This window comes from Hyaloscypha bicolor, assembly GCF_002865645.1.
Source record: "Hyaloscypha bicolor E unplaced genomic scaffold K444scaffold_86, whole genome shotgun sequence".
Lineage (NCBI taxonomy): Eukaryota > Fungi > Ascomycota > Leotiomycetes > Helotiales > Hyaloscyphaceae > Hyaloscypha > Hyaloscypha bicolor.
The window spans coordinates 389,086-394,194 of NW_020194588.1; the positions used below are offsets into that span (position 1 = coordinate 389,086).

At 46.0% G+C, this 5,109-nt stretch overlaps 1 protein-coding gene across 1 annotated transcript; it reads right to left on the reverse strand.

The window, feature by feature from the left end:
• Positions 1-1,502: 1,502 nt before the first annotated feature.
• K444DRAFT_652999 (uncharacterized protein) lies at positions 1,503-2,701 on the reverse strand (the record flags this gene model as incomplete). The annotated part of the gene is made up of 3 exons (XM_024885845.1): positions 1,503-1,661; positions 1,764-2,228; positions 2,282-2,701. 3 exons carry the CDS (start codon positions 2,699-2,701, stop codon positions 1,503-1,505), a joined length of 1,044 nt encoding a protein of 347 aa, XP_024736272.1.
• Between the last annotated feature and the right edge of the window lie 2,408 nt (positions 2,702-5,109).

Here is a 5,109-nt window from a genome sequence, read left to right on the forward strand (position 1 = left end):
CGATCTGTCTCACAGTAATTATCCAGTCTAGGCAAGGTTTTCATTTGGATCTGCTAAATCCGTTGTCAACATCTCGAAATGGAGGTTTTGGAATTGCCGTAGAGCTACCCGGCATTCGAAAAACCCCAATTCCTCGCCTTGTGGTCAGATACATGGCACGAATTTATGCACAAGCATAATCGTTACGTGGTACTGGAACCCTTGCTCGAACCTGTGGAGCTGAGTATCATCTCCGACAACGACGGCTTATCCCCAGATCAGGAAGTCGGAGGATTTAATTATTGGAATGAGGGTAGCGAGCTTATATTTGAGGATTAATTGAGGATTATTTGAGGATTATTTGAGGATCTTCCGAATATAACGCGCTGCCTGATAAGGAGAAAGGGAGGCGGGTGCTGGGAGAATATATGGGCCCCAAGCTGGTTAGTTGGCGGAAGATCCGTACCGAGAGAGGTACTACCTGTCGCGCGGTCCACCGGAGTTCAAGTTCCGAAAGATTTCAAGAGATCGGCCAGCGCTTTGGGTGAGTTAGAATACCGTCCTCCTAGAAGCGCTGCCCTCCCCGAAGATTTGTCTTAGTCGTCGTAAGGTTAAACTCGGAATCCCGGTGGGAGCCAGAATGGGACCCGCACATAGACAAGATGAGGAGGGTGCAACCTGGCGAGTCCCTCCGGGTCATCCGTATACTAGAATAGCTCTTTAGTGATGTTCAGACTTCCTTAACGTGCGCTAAGGCCGCACTCTGGAATGCTCAACTGAGTCACCTTCGACTTCAGCTTGCTCACCCATAGTTCAGGCTAAAGTAGCAGCAGCTCAAGCTCAAAGACGGAAATGGAAAAAGCCATGAAAATACCCTAGTGTGAGACTCTCTGTTTCTCCACCGGAATGTCCACTCTTCCCAACCCACTATCTCGTGGGACTAGCACCGCCTAGCTCAGGCTCAACTCATGTCTGCTCACCCGCTTTACATGACTCGGAGTTCCTCATTCACCGAAGACTAACATCCAGCATCGAAACACTTCCACAAGAAGCCAGCAGGTCAATGGGCTCCTGGATATAGCCTATAGCATGAAATTAGAAGCAAATAAATAAGCCGCAATCGAAGATCTCCAAACGTCTTCTGCAAGGTCAACCCGCCTAGGTGCCGAAGAGGCGAGCTGTGTTATGTCTAAGCGTATTCTTGTTGCTCTCCTGTTTGAATGCAAAGAAAAACAGATTTCAAGTCTGCAAAGCTCACCAAAGACATTTGGTTGAGTATTCAACCCCGGACAGAGATTTGTCCCTGGCTTGGTCGGACATTACGGAATGGCTGCAAGGAGACCAAGACGTCTACTGGATCACAGCAAAACCCATCTCCAAGTTTTGCGTCAAAAAAAAAGGGGGGGGGATCCTTCTCTGTCAATAAAGGCTATAAAGCTACATGCAGTTCTTCCTAAGGTACATCAAGTTCAAACAGAATGGGGATCGCCGTACCGCGAGGCGCTAACACAAAGGCAAGAAGCTTAATACCCTGCTCCGGCAAATTCAATCTCCGATGAATTCGAAGAATAGGCCCCCTTCTGTCGGCTAGCCCTACCAGTAACAATTGCGCTTCCACCACCTCCAGACGTCGCAGCAAGGTCCTCTAAGCTTGTTTCATCCTCAGCTCCCTTCTTGTCTTGCTTCAATTCCTCATTCAGTACGATAACATCAGTCGTCATCATAACACGATTACCCTCGAGGTCTCCAGCAAATGGCGACTTGGCATGCTTGCTTGCATATACCGTTGACGAATTCCCGTTGGCGGGAGCTTGTGAAGCGGTGTTTTGATTTTGAAATGTGTGCAATGAGATATCCCTCGGGCCAGGTTGAGAATTTGCGCCGTTGTCGTATGAGGTGCCAGAGGGATGTACAATCGACCGCAGCTGGTTGAGAATGGCAAATTCGAGCCTAAGCTTGATGCTGTAGAGAGTGCCTTTGAAGGTGATCTGAATGTCGTAAAGGTTTGCATACTCGGTGCCGAGGAGAGTGATATCCATTAAAATCACCAGAATGTTGACATAAATCAAGTGTCGCATGACCCGCCGAAAGCGCTTCTTCTGAAAGGTCTCTCCTGGTTTGAGTATTTGTCTTGTTGCGTGAACGTATAGACCAGAGATGATGAATTCCTGGATACAGAATCCGGTGACCTGAATCTTTTCCATGATTGAATATGGCGTGGAGAAAATATCGGCGTGAGGTGAATTTGCCTAAGTGGATTTTTAGCCCATGAAATATCTGTTCCCCTACGGTGGCCACTTACCCCAAAAGTCAAAACTGTTGTTGGAAAATGAAAAAGGAAAACATCGATGATAATCATGTAGAGAACCCATTTGATCTTTTGTTTGTCGCGGACGACGAGGTGAAGTCGAGAATAGAGTACAAGAGACTGGCCCGTAACCATAGCATACCAGCCGATGGTAATCAAAGCAACAGAAACGTAGTCATTTTTCCAGACTTGGAAGAACTTCATGAGAAATGCTAGTGCATATATCATGATTCCCCATGAGGATACCAGCAGGCTATAGAAGTAAAGCCCGCGACGTCTCTTGAAGGTTATCCAAATGGAAACGTTGAGATCGATAACGTTATACCACGCTATGGCCGTAAAAGCGCTGAGAGTCATCGCAAGGGGTAGGGTCGTCCCTTCCAATCCACCGCTTATGCCGTTATTATCCGCCATTATAAACCCGTGAATCGAAGAACCGACCCGAAAGATAATGCAGTTGGATGGAACAAAGGAAGGCGAAGAAAGAAGTTTTAAAGTGATAAAAGATATTGTTATGGTAAAGCTAAGTTGTCGTTTGGCCCTGCAGATTTGAAGACTTCACAAGTTCGAGGGAAGTGCCACCTACACATGGTCTAACGGCATTGACTGAACATAGACCCCAAACGAGGCTTCTCCATGTCTCAAAAACATTCGCGTGCTTCTGCTAGCCAAAATTAAAGATCCTACCGCATGGGGACGAGGGGAGCCGACCCGTCTCGTGCCGTGTGTGTTCATGGCCCTTGCGGCACAGGAGGAGTCGGTCGCCGTAGGTCTGTTACTTAAACGTCAATATACTACATGTCTGTGAAGTACCGTCGAGATCTAGCTTCACCATTTCCTGTCTGCCCCTTTGGCGCAAGATGTCAAAATGGACTAGAGATAGCATCCATCGAATTTGTTCTGGACTGCACCCTGCACCCAGGTTCTATACAGTTCACGATGCAGTATTCCAGTAGACTGCACAAAGAAAGTGATTAAACTCGACATGGAGGACAAGTACCAGGAACCAGTTGTGCGGGACGGTTTAAGTTTTGAGGAGTTTCGCGGGCATGTCATCTTTGCCGGGTTACCGACAGTCCCCGCTTTAGTCTGCCCCTGCCACCTATACAGTACTTGACAACGCGTTTGTATTGCTTGGAAGAGATAAGCTTCCCTCCAATTACACTCGCTCATATGCGTTATTTTCTTTGGTGGCTGGATGCAATAGTGCCACTTCTCTCCTTCCCGCACAAAATCACTCAATTGGTCGTCGGCTTTTTGGGGTCGGTCGGGCAGTTTCAGTCAACGGCAACCTTTAATCCTTTGTGGCTGAAAAATCCCCAAGCTTTAAAACTCCACGAAGTGTTCGAAACCGACTTAGGAAGTTTGTGGGTCCAACGTCAATAAGAAATAAGAAATTATATAGGGGACAGTTGTCACGGAGGATGATTGTCTCTGTATTGCCGTTAAGGGTGTGAGGACGCGTTCGGAAGCTTGAAAACCCCACTTGGCTAAGTGAGGACCTTGGAAGGCGTTCCCTAATGTTCAAAACTTGCTGAACTCAGAATCCAGCGCTTTTTGATCTAGAACTGCGCCACTTTCGGTAATCACTTTCCTCTCTTAGCCTAAAGCCAATTGTGTGGCAACAAGAGTCAGGCGAGAGGGGTTTTGTGGCTGCGGCAGAAGCCGAAACGTGGTAAACGGCATTAAGCTCGGCAAAAGCAACCTAGAAAGGGGTGTCCAACCTTAGTGGCGTGTTCTCCTGGCAATCGAGCCGAGCAGATGGGGCCGAAGCGGCACGGAACAGTGCTGAAACCGAGAAGAATTACATTTTTCGATACGGCAGGAGAAAGTCAAGGGTTTGATTTGCTTCCCATGGACCAACCCCAAAATAGCCTTTATCTAGCCCAGTGTCTTTGATAGGAGATGTTCTTCGGGGCCAAGAATGTTGGTAATAACTGTAGCCCCTGGTCCAAGGCAGGGTGCATGGAACCCCTTCGGGCTGATTTAGCGACGCTACTGCATCTACGGAGGTACAGCGGGCAAGTAAAGTAATAGCGCTAGCAGGGGTCCAAACTTTTCAACCTTGTAACGCAACAACATCAACAGATAAAAATGTTAAAAAAATACACTAATATATTCACCAAATCTTAGGGAGTATTCCGGCATTTTAAAAATGATATTTGGTCAGGTATAGCAAGAGTTGTTGGTGTTGAAATCGTGTGTTCGCAGCGACCCCCTGTCAAAACATTACTTTACTTGACCACTGTACCTTCGTATTATTTTATCGCAAAATTAGAAAACCATAAATCGCGATGTTTTTAATGGCCATATTTTATATGGAAAGCACACCTAATAATGGCCAAATACGTAATTCCCATATATTATAGTCAAATGCGCCCAGTAATATTAACCTTACTCTATTCTTGCTTTTTTGAACTGCCCCCGATTATCCCTATATATTGACCTATTCCCCGGCCTATAATTACTATTCCCTGGTAATTCCTTCCCTCTATTATCAAGATATAATCTATTATCATTATTATCGCTTGATATAGTTACTTCTACTTATTGCTTCCTCTTTAATATAGACTTTAGTAGAGGTTTAGTAGGTAAAGCGGGAGCGAAGGCTAGTAAAAACGTCAGATCTACTAGTATATTTAAATCTATTAACCTACTAGGTATAGAAGCAGGAGCAGGAGCAGGAGCAGGAGTAGGATCAGGAGTAGGATCAGGAACAGGAGAAACCGTAATTCTAGCTTCTAGTATAGGCATATTATTATCTGTAATGGGTATATATAATGGCGTATAGACAGGTATCAGATATTATAGATCTAGTTTCC